At 43.2% G+C, this 16,246-nt stretch overlaps 3 protein-coding genes and 1 non-coding gene across 9 annotated transcripts; 2 read left to right on the top strand and 2 right to left on the bottom strand.

Moving 5' to 3' along the window:
* Positions 1-511: 511 nt before the first annotated feature.
* Positions 512-5,346, bottom strand: LOC102719433 (putative disease resistance protein RGA3). Its single transcript, XM_006663041.2, has 3 exons — positions 4,864-5,346; positions 1,121-3,525; positions 512-1,011 (listed from the first exon to the last, which is right to left on the bottom strand). The coding sequence occupies exons 1-3, from the start codon at positions 5,251-5,253 to the stop codon at positions 915-917; spliced, it is 2,892 nt and encodes a 963-aa protein (XP_006663104.1). The 5' UTR covers positions 5,254-5,346; the 3' UTR covers positions 512-914.
* A 253-nt stretch (positions 5,347-5,599) lies between these two features.
* Positions 5,600-11,749, top strand: LOC102719154 (pentatricopeptide repeat-containing protein At3g24000, mitochondrial). 6 transcript variants are annotated; one of them, XM_006663040.3, is made up of 6 exons: positions 5,600-8,890; positions 9,025-9,159; positions 9,240-9,496; positions 10,653-10,967; positions 11,064-11,131; positions 11,230-11,749. In XM_006663040.3, the coding sequence occupies exon 1, from the start codon at positions 5,610-5,612 to the stop codon at positions 8,739-8,741; it is 3,132 nt and encodes a 1,043-aa protein (XP_006663103.2). In that variant the 5' UTR covers positions 5,600-5,609; the 3' UTR covers positions 8,742-8,890; positions 9,025-9,159; positions 9,240-9,496; positions 10,653-10,967; positions 11,064-11,131; positions 11,230-11,749. The 6 variants fall into 6 exon arrangements, with proteins under 6 accessions (XP_006663103.2, XP_015697773.1, XP_040385107.1 ...); XM_015842287.2 differs by having other exon boundaries at positions 5,600-9,159; positions 11,230-11,342; positions 11,441-11,749; XM_040529173.1 differs by adding an exon at positions 9,606-9,802 and having other exon boundaries at positions 5,600-9,159.
* A 154-nt stretch (positions 11,750-11,903) lies between these two features.
* On the top strand, positions 11,904-11,975 carry TRNAG-UCC. The gene has a single exon. It is a non-coding gene; the product is annotated as a tRNA-Gly (tRNA).
* A 574-nt stretch (positions 11,976-12,549) lies between these two features.
* On the bottom strand, positions 12,550-15,991 carry LOC102720564 (probable glycerol-3-phosphate acyltransferase 3). The gene is made up of 2 exons (XM_040528829.1): positions 15,174-15,991; positions 12,550-14,047 (listed from the first exon to the last, which is right to left on the bottom strand). The coding sequence occupies exons 1-2, from the start codon at positions 15,885-15,887 to the stop codon at positions 13,115-13,117; spliced, it is 1,647 nt and encodes a 548-aa protein (XP_040384763.1). The 5' UTR covers positions 15,888-15,991; the 3' UTR covers positions 12,550-13,114.
* Positions 15,992-16,246: the final 255 nt, after the last annotated feature.

Genomic DNA, 16,246 nt, shown 5'->3' with positions numbered 1-16,246 from the left:
GAGACAGACCCATTTGAATAGATCAACGGTATCGATTATATGATAAAAATAGATTAACGGTATCGATTAATCCCAGTCATATGATAAAAATAGATCAACGGTATCGATTACATACTAATGTCAGTAGGATGCACTAGAGACAGACCCACATACATACATACATACACACATATATATAATATGAAAAATAAATACATCAAGTACATCTTATATTCTGAATACTAATGTTGTAATAACATGTTCGTCTCTTGAGAAAAAGTCCCATTTGAATTTTCTGATGGGATTTGATAACAGAGTGTAAAGTTTAAATCTTGAGATTATATGTTGCGATATACAACGAGGAGAAAAGAACTCCAAATATGGAGTTTTCTCCTTCCAATATGGAGGACGGTCTATTTTCAGAAGATGAGATGAAGTATATGCTAGATCAACTTTTTCATGTATACTCTATTTTTAGGATAAATAATGAGATGATATGAATGTTCTAAGTTCCTATTTAAAATGTTGCGTATGTCCGTTTGACTGTAGAGCCGGGTATAAAATTACCCTTCTGTAAGGGAAAAAAAAAATCTCAAAGCAGTTCTTGAATGTAGCACAGAAGGAAATCCTCCTGATCAGACAAGTCATCTGAATGAGAGATATCATCGTCCTGTAAGACAGAATGAAAGCATATACAACACAACTGCAGGGTGACGTCTACAGAGTTTTTGTGCTGCCTAAAATACGCAGCTTTTCTGTGTTTTTCTTCTCGTGTTTAACAGATAACCAAGAACAGGACATGATATTAGTGAAGCCTCCAAACACGAGACATGATCCTCCACGACGCGCGCCATCCCACTCATCAGGCACATGGAACAAATGGATCACAATCCGGCAATGGCACTGTTATTTTTTAGACCTCATCCACACCTTGCTTAATTAACGTCCTCTTCTGGTTGTGTTCCAATATCCAAATGCGATGCACTGACACCATGGTCCGTCCCAGGAACTTCCAGTGTTTTGGCAGGAGATCTACAGATTAACAAACACAAGCAGCGTTAGTAACAGTCTAATCGAAGAAACATATCTATTTTTATTTTCAAATAGAAAAATGGGAAATATAGGAGCACAGGGATTTTACATGTCTTTGTGTGGAATATGCTCGATCTTTTGCCAGTTTGGATGGCCGATTGTAAGACAAGAACTGTGCAGCACGTCGCTGCATTGATAAACAGAAATCTCCTTCAGAGACTGGGGCAGCGTAGGAAGCGTGGTGATCTCCCTGCAACGCCACAAATGCAATTCCTCGAGTGACATGAGTCGTTCCATGTTATCCGGCAAAGAGCCCCAGCTGCAAAAGCGAATCTTGAGCACACGGAGATGAGTGAACAGCTTACTATCTCCAGGAATACGTTCCATTCGGCTGCATCCATCGAGCGCCAGTACCTGCAAGTCCTCGGGGCCATTCTGCTGACCCACCATCCAGGTAGGATACCTTGTGCCATGGTAACCATTGATTTTTAGCGTTTCAAGGTCCACAGGTGGGCAAAGGCCCTCAAGGACCTCTGCTTCAACATCCGGAAGATTGCGGCTCTCGTATCCCCAGAACAGTCCTAGTTGTTTGAGGTGTACCTTGGCACAAAGATTTGCTTCAACAGCTGCCTCCTTGCTTCCAACACTTTCAAGACCATCGATCCACAGCCTGCCTCGGATCTTATTTAGGTGCTTCAGCTGCTGTATCTCGTATCCCACCTCCTTCTTTACTCTGGCAAGTGGTACTGTCTGGAGTGACGTCAGCCAGCCCAGGTGACGAATTCCCCAGTTGTAGAAGGGGCGTGCTCTTACTGAACGCAAGTTGATGAGTTTACTCATATCTTCATCTGACGGAAATTCTAAACGTGACAGTGCACCGAAATCTAGCACCTGCAAATGGTAAAGCATGGTAATGGTGCTCGGTAAATGTATTTTATTACAGTCATTCGACGCATAATCAAAATAGCGTAGATGCTTTAATTTTCCCATAGATTTTGGGAGTAACATCAAATGCCTTCGCTTTTCCAGAAACAATTTACGTTTTACTATCAGTACCCGCAATTTTAACATCCCCGTGAATATACTTTCAAATACCGTTTCGTCTGTACTGTCCGTAGCAATAATCAGAGTGCGCAAACTTTCCATTTGGGAAATTCTCTTAGGCATCCAAGTTTTGTCATAAGCCTCAATGAAAACATGACGAACATCCTGAGGAAGATCTCCGGTCCAACCTTGCTTAATTCTAACATAATCACTTCCCCCGACTTTTTTAGCTAAATCATGCAGCAGATCATGAACCGTAAAGTAACCCGTTTCACCAAACCATCCTCGATGTTCCTTAAAAAATGAGCCGGACACTAATTCTTGAAAGTATCGATGACCAACAACTTCTAGGTCTTCTCCTGTATCAGTAGTCCGAATAAACCCTTGTGCCAACCACAATTCAACTAACTCATCTCGTCTGAATTCACTTCTGGGTAAAATACTGCAGTAAGAAAAGCATCGTCTGACCTGCTTATCAAGCTGCTGGTAGCTCCACCAAAGCGCTCCCATTGTCTCATTCATATAGTCTCGATCACGAGCATTCATCCAGAACTCAACGGTTGGTGTCATACGTAGTTGTCCTCCCACTAAACTGGCTGCAAGAGGAGATCTCCCGAGTTTCTTTGCAATGTCAGCCCCAATCCTTTCGAATTTACTTCGATTTGTTTCATCTACACTTACACCCTCAAGCGCATAATGCATGAATAATTTAAGAAATACATTGTCATCCATGTCAGATATAGAAATGCATCTCCCTGCACCAAGAGCTGAAAGTGTATCAGCGGTTCTGCTAGTTACTAAAATCTTGCTCCCTGACTTGCCAATCATCAATGGATAAACTATCTTCCGTAGCTCTTGCTGGCTCTCGCCCCTGTTGTACCAAACATCATCTAGTACCAAGAAGAACCGCTTTCCACTCAGTGCCTCCTCCAGCTTCTGCTCTAGGGTGTTCAGATTTTTGTACTCGAGACAATTTTTCCCTGTAGCCTCTTCAAGCATCTGACTGAATATTTTGTGTACACTAAAATTCTGAGAAACATGAACCCACATAATAAGGTCGAAATGGCCATCCTTCTTCTCTTGCTTGTCCTTTTTCTCCCAAGAACATACAAGCTGTGCAAGGGTTGATTTCCCAGATCCTGGGATGCCATGAATGCCAATTAAGGAATGCGATAAAGAACCGTTGGGTGTTGATCTGACACCATCTACATTCTCATGAAGCATTGATATAATTTTGTCACGATCCTCATCTCGGCCCATCACTACAGGTGGAGGAGCTGAAGTGGTTACTGGACTGTGTGCATTGGCATCAACAGACCTTCTATTCTCAACATTACTATGGTTCGGTAAGTTCAAAAGGGGAAAAATGTTGTGTGCTTCGTTGATAATGTTTTCTATCTTCTGCAGGGTTTTCTTCAATCTATTTTTGGAAATACCAGGGGGTGCCTCACTTGTGATGTTGCCACTTCCCTGCAAAACAAAACAACATGTGAGATCATGAATGAATCAATGAGAGGATTTCTGCAGGGATTGCTCCGGGCTTCCTACACGATAAAAATGGGAATTGATTCTGCTAGTTTTTCGTCCGTCAATGCCAGCCCGACGGCCCGGAGAGGCTAAGTAACAGTGGCCCATGACGCGTAGAGCGTGTGGCCTAGCGTGGCCCATGCACGTGTGGCTTAGTGCGCAGGCCCACGAGGCGGCCAGATTTTGGGCCAGAATAAGGCCCAACCAGCCTGCAACACCTCGTGTTGTCCTGTAAAATTTTGAGAAGAGGTGCGGAGGAGAGGATTTGACCCCCTGATCTATGCTTTGAGAGTCTTGGCCTCTAGCCATCCAAGTGTTGAAAGACAAACATATATTTTATATGAACTTAACCATGCTCGATGTTATAATTAACTAATTAATTAAACCATGCTCGATGTAGATTGTTTCATCCATTTATTATTAGATATATTATTTGTGATTATTTATCCTTTTGATATTATTTTAGGTATACTCCATTTGTATTTTAATAGGTCGTTGACTTTTTGACGTGAGTTTAATCATTCAAAAACTTTGTGCAAATATGATAAAATGTAAGTTATAATTAATATATATGTAGTAATAAATCTATTTATAAAAAATGGTAGTTATGTAAGTTTTTTGAATAAGACGAATGTTTAAACGTCTATAAAAAAGTTAACGGTATTATTTATTAGAATTTTAAATGAAATTGTTACTTTTATCCTTGTGGCGAAGTACGAGCACTGTGCTAGTGTGTGTATAGTGACTAATGGTGTGTTTGGTTTTTGCACTATCAAACAGTGTGAAAATTTGTCTTTACATTATTTTGTGAAGGTGGCTATCAACATTTTGGCATTATTTTGTGAAGGTGGCTATCAACATTTTGGCTAAGAGTTTTTTTTCATCCTTGAGAAGGTACCATGAGATACCGTAGTTTTTTATGTAAAATTTAGTATTTCTAGTATCTAAGATATCAAAAGTACCAAATTTTATATCTAGAAAACAATAATACCTTTTGGTACCTTCTTAAGGATATGGTAAAATTACTCTTTGGCTAAAGGAATGGCACGAAGTGCATGGAGTGTGATTGTGTCCAAAGAGCCACACGGGCGGGAAAATTGGCAAACATCCAAAACTATATGAAAATCGTGTGGTAAAAAAGACAGGAAGAAAGAATTGATCAGCAACCAGGGCTCAACCCAAACAGATAGTGCTTGGAGACTAAGTACACATCATTTTGATTTCCATGAGTTGAGAACATAGATTTTAGAGATAAAACTGGAAGAAATGAAGTTAAAGTACCTGTCTTTTGATGAAGGAGAAACTGGGTAGACTAGAATGGATCTTGTGCACCCATCTCTTGTTATTAGAGGGATGAGATTGGACCTGCCTTTCTAGACGATGATACTCAACATCATCCAAGATGTCTTCGGCTTCATAGAAAGCAGATTGAAGGTTCTTCAACAATGGCTCCAAGCGATTCCTGTGAGGATAAATCTGAACTGCCTCCAGCCCTAGCATCAGCTCGAGCTGTAAAACTTTCATCTCGAGCTGTCTGAGCTTCTCCGATGTGTCAAAGCCAAGGTAGGAGAAGCCTTCCTTCACCAGATTTGAGATGATGGGTGAGACAACCCAGCCAGCCGCTTTCATGCCCCAACCTACTGCAGCAGCAACTGTCACTGGATCTGCCATTGTTGAAGCTTGCTTCAACTCGGTAGGGGAAGGGGAACAAGAACTGAAGCTAAGAAGCCATCAGCTACCAATGTGTTTTCCTACTTGCTCAGATTCAATCCAGCATTCAGAGGATTTGGTCACTTGGGAAGAGTTGGGAGTCAAGCAAGCAAAGTCAACAAAGCAAGGTTACCATTACCTACCAAGGCTCATTTTTTTTTAAGCAAGGAAGATGCCGAGAAGATTCATAGCTCTGCTGCGTGGCCGAATTGAGTGGCTAATTTTATTTGTGACCCAGAGCTTAATGGGCCTATATTGGGCTATGATTACTCGCTTTTCTGTGTCTTGTTTGATGGGCCAAGAGCCCGTGAAACTGGATGCAGTGGCTCTCCCCCCTCGCTCGCCGCAGCCGGCCGCCGGCCATCCACCGCCACTGCTTCCACCGGCCACCGCCGCCGTCGCGGACCTTCCTCGCTGCTGCTGGTTCCTCCTCCACGGAACAATGCTCTCGCTTCACGCTTGCTCTCCTCGCCGACCACCCACACCCCGCCGTCGCGGAGTTCACGCGCGCCGGCTTCTCCCGCCTCGCCGATCGGCCCCTCCTCGCCCGCGCCATCCACGGACTCGCCATCCGCCTCGCGCTCCCGCTCAGTGCCTTCCACCGCAACACGCTCCTCGCGTTCTACTTCCGTAACCGGGATGCCCCCGACGCCGCGCTCCACCTGTTCGACGAAATGCCCGAACGGATCCCGTCCTCCTGGTATACCGCCGTCTCCGGCTGCGTCCGCTGCGGCCGCGATGGCACGGCCTTCGAGCTGCTCCGCGGCATGCGGGAGCGTGGCGTGCCGCTCAGCGGGTTCGCGCTCGCCAGCCTCGTCACCGCCTGCGAGCGTCGCCGGGGTGGGGCCTGGGAGGAGGGCCTCGCCTGCGGCGCCGCTATCCACGCACTCACCCACAGGGCTGGGCTCATGGTCAACATTTACATCGGCACGGCACTCCTCCACTTGTACGGCTCCCGTGGGGTTGTGTCCGATGCACAGAGGTTGTTCTGGGAGATGCCCGAGAGGAATGTCGTGTCATGGACAGCGTTGATGGTGGCAATGTCGTCCAATGGGTACCTGGATGAGGCATTGGGAGCTTATCGTCAGATGAGGAGGGAAGGGGTTCCATGCAATGCAAACGCCTTCGCAACAGTGGTCAGTTTGTGTGGATCACTCGAGAATGAGGTGCCGGGCCTTCAGGTTGCTTCCCACGTGATAGTCTCTGGACTCCAAAAGCAGGTCTCTGTGGCAAATTCATTGATTACCATGTTTGGCAACATGGGAAGGGTGCAGGATGCCGAGAAGCTCTTTGATAGGATGGAGGAACATGACACTATATCATGGAATGCGATGATATCGATGTACTCACATGAAGGGATCTGCAGCAAATGTTTTCTGGTGTTTTCAGATATGCGTCATCGTGGATTAAAGCCTGATGCGACAACATTGTGTAGCCTGATGTCTGTCTGTGCCTCAGAACATTCCAGCCATGGAAGCGCAATCCATTCCCTGTGTCTCAGGAGTGGTCTGGATTCGTCATTAACGGTCATTAATGCCCTGGTTAATATGTACTCCGCTGCTGGAAAACTGAACGATGCTGAGTTTCTGTTCTGGAACATGAGTAGAAGGGATCTAATATCATGGAACACTATGATTTCATCCTATGTGCAGAACTGTATTAGCACTGCTGCGTTGAATACACTGGGTCAGTTGTTCCAAACGAATGAAATCCCAAATCACATGACATTTTCCAGCGCTCTAGGAGCATGCTCAAGTCCAGAAGCCTTGATGGATGGCAAAATGGTTCATGCCATTGTAATTCAATTGAGTCTTCACAAAAATCTGCTAGTTGGTAATTCTCTCATCACGATGTATGGGAAATGCAATTCTGTGCAAGATGCAGAGAAAGTTTTTCAGTCGATGCAAAATCGTGATGTTGTCAGCTACAATGTACTTATTGGTGGCTATGCAGGACTTGAGGATGGTAAAAAGGCAATGCAAGTGTTTTCTTGGATGCGAGGTGCAGGGATAAAGCCAAATTACATTACAATGATAAATATACATGGTTCTTTCACGTGTTCAAATGATCTGCATGATTATGGAAGTCCCTTACATTCATACATAATACGCACTGGATTTTTATCAGATGAGTATGTTGCTAACTCCCTGATCACAATGTATGCAAAGTGTGATGATTTAGAATCAAGCACTAATGTGTTCCATACTATCACCAACAAGAGTGGCGTTTCATGGAATGCCATGATAGCAGCAAATGTTCAACTTGGCTATGGAGAGGAAGCTCTAAAGCTCTTCATCCGTATGCTTCATGCTGGAAAGAAACTTGATCGTGTTTGTCTTGCTGAATGTCTGTCATCCAGTGCAAACCTCGCATCATTAGAAGAAGGCATGCAGCTACATGGTCTTGGTATGAAATCTGGGTTGGATTCAGACTCATACGTTGTTAATGCTGCAATGGATATGTATGGGAAATGTGGAAAGATGGATGAAATGTTGAAACTGCTTCCTGACCAAGCCATTCGACCTCAGCAATGCTGGAACACTTTGATATCAGGTTATGCAAAGTATGGGTATTTCAAGGAAGCTGAGGAAACATTTGATCAAATGGTTGCAATCGGGAGAAAGCCAGACTATGTAACGTTTGTTGCTCTACTCTCAGCTTGTAGTCATGGTGGTCTAGTAGACAAGGGTATAGAGTACTACAACTCTATGGCTTCCAAGTTTGGTGTTTCCCCAGGAATAAAACATTGTGTATGTATAGTGGATCTCCTTGGACGTTTAGGGAGGTTTGCAGAGGCAGAGAAATTTATTGAAGACATGCCAGTCTTACCGAATGATCTAATATGGCGAAGTTTGTTGTCTTCTAGTAGAACCCACAAAAATCTTGAAATTGGAAGGAAAGCCGCCAAAAAGCTTCTTGAATTGGATCCATTTGATGATTCAGCTTATGTTCTTCTGTCAAACTTATATGCTACAAATGCAAGATGGTTGGATGTTGACAAATTACGAAGTCACATGAAGAACATCAATATAAACAAAAGGCCAGCTTGCAGTTGGCTTAAGCTGAAGAATGAAGTAAGCACCTTTGGTATTGGTGACCGGTGTCATAAGCATGCAGAAAAGATATATGCAAAGTTACATGACATATTGCTGAAACTGAGGGAAGTAGGTTATATTGCTGACACATCATCTGCACTGCATGATACAGATGAAGAGCAAAAGGAGCAGAACCTTTGGAACCATAGCGAGAAACTTGCTTTGGCATATGGCCTTATCATTGTCCCAGAAGGATCTACGATAAGAATATTCAAGAATCTCAGGGTCTGTTCAGACTGTCATCTGGTATTTAAACTGGTTAGCATGGTTTCTAATAGGGAAATTGTGCTGAGAGATCCGTATAGGTTCCACCACTTCAAAAGTGGATCATGCTCTTGTTCAGATTTTTGGTGAGATAGTCAAACACAAATAGCTGTTGGCTCATTGTTTTATGTTTGAGCCTTCCACAGCCCAAAGGGCAAAGAATAAAAAAATGACAAGGCTGAGAAATAAACTCTTATCTTCCTTTGCATGGGAACAGTAACTGTCATTACAGTGCGTATGTGAGTGCCTTTAATTCTGTTTCCAGTACATTGATGTTTATGTTCAATACTAGGTGCATTAACAAGCAGTGTTAGATGAGAGAAATTGATCAGCTGATTGCATGGTTCTTTTCCACACTTGGTGTCTTTGTCAGATTCCATGGTAGAGTCGGTGCAATGACAACAATGGGATAATGTTGACCACAGCTTCCGTCAACCATGTGTATGGCTTTTGAACAATGTTGTCACACTGATTCATAGTGTTATACCGATCTTCTCTTCATGATGTGGTTGGTGTCTCTCAATGCTCTACAGCCTCTGGAAGTATTTCTAAGACTAATCTGGTTTTCCTTTTTTTTTTCTTTTGCAGCAAGGATCAGCAGATAAGACCTCTAGTGAAATTGATGCTTGTTTGAAACCATCAGACGACACATTATGTGCTGCATGAATCCTTTTAGGATGCACACAAATTATATCCTGTGGAAGTGTTAACCGAAGCATAGATCAAGATTATGTTAAATTTATTTTTTACTCTAGCTCTGAGGTGGGACGCAACTGATAAAACCAATGGATTATTTGCATCAACTGTCTGACAACTCTGATATATTGGTCTCTTTTGTGGTCATTGTAAGTGTGCCTCATCCAGCTTTTGTTGCTTATGTAATGACCACCATTTTTTATAATCAAAAGCAATAAACATATTAGCAGTTCAGCACAACTAATTCAATTTTTTTAGAGCTCACATATGTCTTCAGTTACTTGCTGGGGTAGTTGGAAATCATCCTAAACATACAGTGGCCATGGCCAGTGGCAGGCTGTCTGCATAGTAGTTGTACTGTTGGTTGAACCCATCGTATATATGCTTGATGGGACCTTCAATAGTCATATACTTGTTCATCGCGAATCAGGGGACATGGACACCTAAATTAATAGGTATGTAAGTATGTTCAAATTGCATGAGAAACTGTGGCCTGATTGTTTGACCTCACAAGAATGTCACAGTTCGAACCTTATTCTCATCTATTGTTGCTGGCATATTGCAGCTGCAACTTGTATACTACTCCATAGGTATGCTGAAATGAACTTATCAATAATTGGCATTAGCCAAGACAGTCTTATCCAGACCTCAACTACATTTCCTTGCAACTTAATTGAGTTGGCCCTGGTAGCAATTGCCCAAGGCATTCGGCACAGTGCTTGTTGTCCACGTTCAAATCATTGTCTTAGCTAGCCTTGTTTCTTGCATCCCAGATCTTGTTTTTAATTCTGCTCTCTTCTATATTTGCCATCTTGCGGTTGGGACATAAAATTCAAAATCACCAGACTATCCCTTAGCAATCTAACCGGTGGCTTGAATAAAGAATCCCCATTGTTTTTATGACCTTTTCTTTTCCCAGTTTTTTATGCCTATTTTCTTCTTAATGCAATTATATGCAAAGGTTTCCATGTGTTAGAAAAATGATTAATCTGTTACTTCCTCTGTTCTATATTATAAGATGTTTTGGCTCGATCTAAATTCACTTATGGATTAATGTATATGTTTATATATGTCTCCAGATCTATTAATATCCATGTGAATCTAGGAAAGCACATAACATCTTATAATATATGAAACGGAAGTGGTACTACCTATTACCGTACCTGGATATGTGATGAAAATCTGAACTGAAGTCTAATCCTATACATCGTACCTTCAGTTTGTTGCTAACTCTGCAGTTAAAGTTTTCAAGATACAACTAACCATAATTATTGATTTAGTGCAAAACATTGATTTTCCATGCAGAGCCACAGCTGAAGGGCGGTAGTTCAATTATCCCGGAAGTGATGGTGGTCCTCCCAGCAGCTGGTTTTATCACTCACCGAAAGGAGACAGTACAAGCAAGAAACAACTAATGTCATGAAAGGTTGCTACTCAGATTTGGTCTCTCGGTTACACTATTGGACTACTGCTTTGCAGATTTGATCTACCAGTTCAGTGTGGGCACGCAAACAGAAACACAACTTGTCCTACATTTGGGATTGAAGAAACTCGTGCTGCAACAGTTATACAATACGTACTGAACATAACTGTTGCCTGGCTTCAGAATTCGATCAGAAGGTCCGTTACTGTACTGATGCCTTTTTCTGCTGGTAGGTAGCACGTGATCCAGACCATCAATCCTGATCACGAGCTACGCCTTTTGTTTTTTTCCAGATCATGAGAAAGATCAGACGGCGACCAGGATGAAGAAGAATTAAACATGAGCCTTGGCATGCATCATCGTAAGTACGCACTACTCGGCGGTGCATTAATGCAGTACTACTTAATTAAGACCACTTTTTTATAGATCATGGCCCATGATATATTGCTTGCATATCAGTACATGGAGATATGGTGATGGGCTGATGGCTGACACTGGAGCTGAAATAGCCACCTCAACTACTGAACTTTGAATGCACAGTACCTACCACTACAAGCCCATATAGACATCGAGTATTCAACAACTGAACCTTGAATGCACAGTACTTCCTACTACAAACAAGCCATAGATAGACTTCGAGTAGACTCATCATGTTGGTTGTACTGTACAGTACATCGTGGTCACCGGAATCAACAGAGGCAGGCAAAATCCATGAAAAGGAGCCCGTGGCTGATGAGCTTGGTTGCTGCCGTGAATGCAAGCAAGCAACTGGCAGCATATCAGTGTGCAGGTCGACGACGACGTTGAGTACACATGGGTCGATGGCCTCTGTTTTCTCTACGCAGCTTGTAGCAATGGCTGGTTGATGTCTCCATGCATGGTCCTTGCTAGTTTTAAGGCCTTCCTTTGGTGTCGATCTATGCTTGCATGTCGTGACGGTGAGAGGTCTCGATTAATTAATCTCATTCATGATAGAAAATGACTGGGCATCGAGCCTTCTTGGTGATGATCAATGGATGAATGTCATTATATCTTTTGATCAGGCATCATTGATGCTTTGCCGGCGATGATTGAATTGCTTGATAATATTCTGTCACATGCGATAGGTCATTTTTTTAATTACCACCAAGATAGCGTTTGTAGTCCAACGGTTAGGATAATTGCCTTCCAAGCAATAGACCCGGGTTCGACTCCCGGCAAACGCATTAATTTTGCCACATGGGAGAATTACTGCATGATAGATTGATAGTGCATTAATTTTGCCACTTGGGAGAGTTACTGCATGATAGTTCTTCCATTTCATTTGGGTTTCACTTCAAATTTTCTCGAACGCATGTTTCACTTCAAATTCAGTTAAACAGTTCCATTTTTGTTTCAGTTCTAATTGAGGGAGACAGTTTCGTTTTTGTGCTGGGTCTACATAAATACAGCATGAAAGTTTTATTGAATGAGATAGTGGCACATAGAGTTCTATCATGGCATCTTCATGGAGTGGGCCCAATGATAGATTTGTATATATCTTCCAACAGACATGAACTTAAGTTCAAACTTCCAAAAATTCTCTCTCCTGATAGAATATACAAGCCTTCATTATGAATACTAAATAGTTGCTAAATGGTATATCAACATCAAGTCATCAATGGCCGTTAGTGTATCTATTTACAGATTATTTTAAGGTACACCAGAAATATTTTACACCATTCATCAGGTTATCTCTACGTGGATACGTTTTAAAAGATACACTTATTGGAACGGAGGTAACTGGACATTAGGGGTGAACACAGTTTCTTTCAAGGACAAACAAGCTAATTGCAATGATGGATGAGTATATCTGACGAATTTGAACCACTACTTTATTCACACTAGTAGTAATTAAATGTTCTACAAGCTCCCTGATGGTGCCAGCAGCTTCTTGTAGTTTTACAGTGCTATACAATAAAGTAGATTAAGAAGACAAAAGAAATCAACCTGATGAACGCATCTTACAAACCGAAGCAACTGGGAAATACAATAAGAACACACAGCAAACTAAATTACCATCAACATTAAAAAAGAAATCTATCTAGAGCTAACTACTATTTCCTTCTGTTTTTAATAGATAACGATATTGACTTTTAAGTACTTGTTTGACCTTTCGTGTGTTTTTTTAAAAATAGGATAATTTATTTTCTATTGTGATTTAATTTATTATTAAAGGTACTCTAAGCAGAACTTTATGTGTTTTAGGTTTTTAAATATTTTCAATAAAATGGATGGTCAAACAAATATATTAAGAGTTAACGTTGTCATCCATTAAAAACAAGAGGTAGTATTTATTTATTTTTGCTAGCTAATTTATGTTTGGTTATTGCTTCTTCTTCCCCGGAGCAGAGACAGCAGGGTGTTTGTTCTGGTCTTCCGTCTTGACGACGCCATCGTTGCCGGCGAGCATGAGGTACTTGTCCTTCCTGGTGAGCATGGTGCAGCCGTAGCCGAGCGCGTCGCCCATCTTCCTCTGCACGAGGTTGGCCATGTCGGTGCTCGGCATCCTCCTCTCCCTCGCCGCCGTCGTGTCCACCTTCGCCAAGAACTGCACCGTGTAGCACGTCCTCGGGTTGACGATGTAGTAGAGCGGGTCGAAGCACTTGAGCCCTCCGGCCGTCGTCGCGTAGAACGTGGACGTGTCGACGGCGGTCCCGACGGGGACCACGTCGTCGCTGAGCTCGGCGAACAGCGGGCTGAACCGGAGCAGGTACGGCTCCCGGCAAGTGGTGCCCTCGGGGCAGACGACGACGAGGTCGCCGCCGTCGAGGAGGCGCGCCATGACGCGGCCGTCGCTGTCCCGGTCCCGCGTCAGCCGCACCGTGCGCCCGATCGGCGAGATGAGCTCCGACAGCCGGCTCAGGCTGTACGACACGGCGCGCACCGGCCGGTCCAGCGCCACCGACACGTACACCGGGTCGATCAGCGTGCGGTGGTTGCACACGAACAGCTGCCCGCGGCGGCGCCCGGCGGCGCCGCCGCCGGCCAGCGGCGGCCGCGCGCCCTTGAGCCGCCACGACATCCCCGTGGCGGCCAGGATCGGCGTCGAGTACCTGTACGGCACGGCGAGCGAGACGACGAGGCGGGCGGCGCCGAGCGCCACGCCGAACGGGAGCCACGTGAACATGGCGAGCGCGTTGCCGGCGGTCGGCCGGAACGCGAGGCGGCCGTCGTGGAACACCATCGGCTTCGGGTACTTGTGGCGCGGCAACGCCGACCACCGCCCCTTCTCTTCACGTGTCACCATGTACACCTCCTGTCACGTACGTGTGTAATTTAATTTAATTTAATTTAGATGATCTAATTAATTCAAGATTTGGCAAGATATTCAGAAATGTATGCATACAATAATTCATATGAGGAAAATTAATTTCCAAATAGTAGTTCTAGTTGGATCAAAACATTCTAAAGTTTAATTGAAACAGAAAAAATTAAATAACTAGTGGAAGGAAAAGGCAGGCAGTTAATCTGTGACTAGTAGCTAGCACAAGTGGCCACATTCTTTCAGGGAAAATTAAATCAGTGAGAGTGACAGTCTGACAGATATTAATTACACTAATGTTGGATATACTCTTTTTCACCCTGAATTATAGTTATTTCTGGCCATAAATCTAGATAGGTATATATTGTGACTGATGGTTACTTTGTTGGCCAAAGGATCACTTGCAAAACCAAAACAAAAAATGGAATAGTATATATGAATGATCAATGATTGAAGAGATATTGAATTAATGATAACTTTGACAAAATGGAGTGCAAACAGTAATTCACATTAGGGAAATTAATTTCACACAGTATGCTAGTTCTATCAAAATATTCTTAAATTTAATTGACATGAGAAACAGTTGTGTAATCAAGGAAAAGAGGTGAAATCTGTGACTAGATGGTACAGGGTCACATTCTTTCTGGGCAAATTAAAGTGTAGTAGTATTACTAGTTTGTTGGTCACAGGGGATGCAAAACAAAAAAAAAAGGTAAAGTATGATCAAATAATTGCACGATCAGCATGAGACCTGCAGCGTTGAAGATGCATGTATCTTTTGAAGGATATTTACATACTTATTACTAGCTAGTTTGTAATTAAATTACATCTCTCTCTATGATAACTTTCGCGTGTAAATATGCAGAGAATATATATATATATGTTGTGGTTCAATCCCATCACGGTTAATACATGCATGCATGTCTAAATAACTGATTTAGCTAGATCACACAGAAAAAAAATATTATATACATGCAAAATTATATAGCTTGACAGATTAGCTAGGTGATGAAAGTCATGAAACTCATGCAAGTTAAAATCAAATATTCTAAGTAGGATTACGAATTAACACAAACATGCAAAATTTACACGTTGAATTAAATTAGTTATGCTACAGTACCTTACAACAGTGTGAGAGATGATGCTGGAAAAATTCCAAGGAGGAAGAGAAGCCCACAACATCAACCGCCATTTTCTTCTCCTCAAGCAGCACCTCCTCTTGATCACCACCTTCTTCTTCCTCCTCCATGAGTCCAGTGAAGAACCCCAACACCACCTTCATCTCCCTACCAATAACAACTTCAGCTTCCAAGTACTCCTTCAAGAACCCCTCAACCATGACCCTAGGCATCTTTGTCACACACACCCTCCTCATGGCACTCCTCATCACATCAAACCCTTCCTCCCCAACATCCTCAAGGAACCACTTGGGCAGCACGGCGCGCCCGGCCCGGAACCGGTTGACCCGTAAACCGCAGAAGGACACCATTGCCAGGACCTTCAAGGCCATGTCATTGCCCATGCAACATATCAAAGGGTAGAGGAGGAGAAGCACAAGGCCCCTCAAGAACCCTCCTGCCTCCAGTGCCACAAGCATGAAGTAGGGGAACAAGGAGGGTGATCGAAGAAGGCTGCCTTCGACGTCGAGGACTAGGGTTTGCGCGGCGAGCTTCTCCATGGGAGGGGAGCTGAAGGAGGACTTGTGCACCAAGGAAGGGTGTAGCAATGCAGTGTTATTGTTGGATGATGATGATGATCTAGAGAGGGGCTTCCCATGAAGGAGTAGGGAGACCAAGGCAGAAAACAATCTCTGTGACAGCTTCTTCTTAGGCATGGTGACACTGTTGGTGTCTAGCTAGATAGGTTTAGTATAGTAGAGGCAGTGTTTGCTCAAGGTCTACTACAACGTGTTTGAGATGATATATTGGTGTGGTAGGGAAGAACTGGATTGAATTGTGGAGGGAAAGATCAAGGGTCCCTCTCCTTTTATAGCACAAGACAACACTTGGCTACCTAGATGTCGTGCCTGATCATGCATGAAGTAGCTAGATAGAGTGACTATGTGAAAGTTCCATACTTTATTGCTAGTACTTTTGAGGGACCATGTATGTCTACATGGCTGTCCTTCCACATGTAACTTCCATCAATTTCTTAGCAAACTCTGAAATAAATGGCATACATTTTTTCTCTTTT

This window comes from Oryza brachyantha, chromosome 11 (assembly GCF_000231095.2).
Source record: "Oryza brachyantha chromosome 11, ObraRS2, whole genome shotgun sequence".
Taxonomy (NCBI): Eukaryota; Viridiplantae; Streptophyta; class Magnoliopsida; order Poales; family Poaceae; genus Oryza; species Oryza brachyantha.
This window is presented reverse-complemented; position numbering and strand designations above follow the sequence as displayed.